Below are 713 nucleotides of genomic sequence, written 5' to 3' on the forward strand. Positions count from 1 at the left end.
TTCTTCTCTCTCTCTCTTTGTGTGCGTGTGTGCGCACCGTGGCGTGAAGCGAGTGAGAAAAAATCGACACGCAGAGCTATTCTCATGAAAAGTCCGTCACGGCTTGGTGGCCTTTGCACAGGCGACGGGCAGATGAGGGCTCGCAGTGGCAGTTGCACCAGCCGAGATGCGGCCGAATGCAGCGGCGGCGACAGTGACGGGGACAACGGCAAGGATGTGGGCGCCGCTGCCACCACTGCCGCCTGTTCGCCCACCTGCAAACAGGCCTCGCTGGCTTCCTTTGGCCAGCAACACACTGAAGATGGTGCAACAGCAACCGCAGCTGCAGAAACGATTAATAGCTGCTGCGGTAACCACAACACCGACACGACGGCAGCCTGGCCTGTTCTCAGTAGCGGCGGCGACGAGACAGAGGTGGCAACTGTCACCGTGATGGTGCCAACGATGTTCACCACCGCCGGGGGGCGTTGCATTTGTGTGCGTGAGAAGCGACGCATCGCCTGCGAGTCACCGTACTGGCGTCTGTTGTTTGGGTGCCCTCTGCAGGAGGGGGTTGCTGTGTCTTCCCACACTGACGGGGAGGCAAGACTGAAGAGGCAGAAGGTGAGGGGTGACGCGGACGACGCGGAGCGGCAGCAACGCGGCCTGCTGCCGGCGTGGCAACGGCACCCACGTGAGGCAAACACACCATTTGTGCCATCACTTACCACAGG

The 713-nt window shown here is 61.3% G+C and overlaps 2 protein-coding genes across 2 annotated transcripts in view; both read left to right on the forward strand.

Moving 5' to 3' along the window:
• TraAM80_07579 (uncharacterized protein) overlaps positions 1-47 on the forward strand; it is a gene marked incomplete at both ends in the record, with an annotated part of 426 nt that extends 379 nt beyond the window's left edge. Inside the window, one exon of the mRNA XM_029384364.1 lies at positions 1-47. This exon is cut by the window's left edge and continues 379 nt beyond it. Within this exon, the coding sequence (XP_029235786.1) occupies positions 1-47 (47 nt within the window).
• A 37-nt stretch (positions 48-84) lies between these two features.
• TraAM80_07580 (uncharacterized protein) lies at positions 85-711 on the forward strand (the record flags this gene model as incomplete). Its single annotated transcript, XM_029384365.1, has 1 exon — positions 85-711. A coding segment is annotated over one exon (627 nt), but the record flags the coding sequence as incomplete, so codon positions are not given.
• Between the last annotated feature and the right edge of the window lie 2 nt (positions 712-713).

Source organism: Trypanosoma rangeli (genome assembly GCF_003719475.1).
Source record: "Trypanosoma rangeli strain AM80 chromosome Unknown Tra_15.4_contig_00322, whole genome shotgun sequence".
NCBI lineage: Eukaryota > Euglenozoa > Kinetoplastea > Trypanosomatida > Trypanosomatidae > Trypanosoma > Trypanosoma rangeli.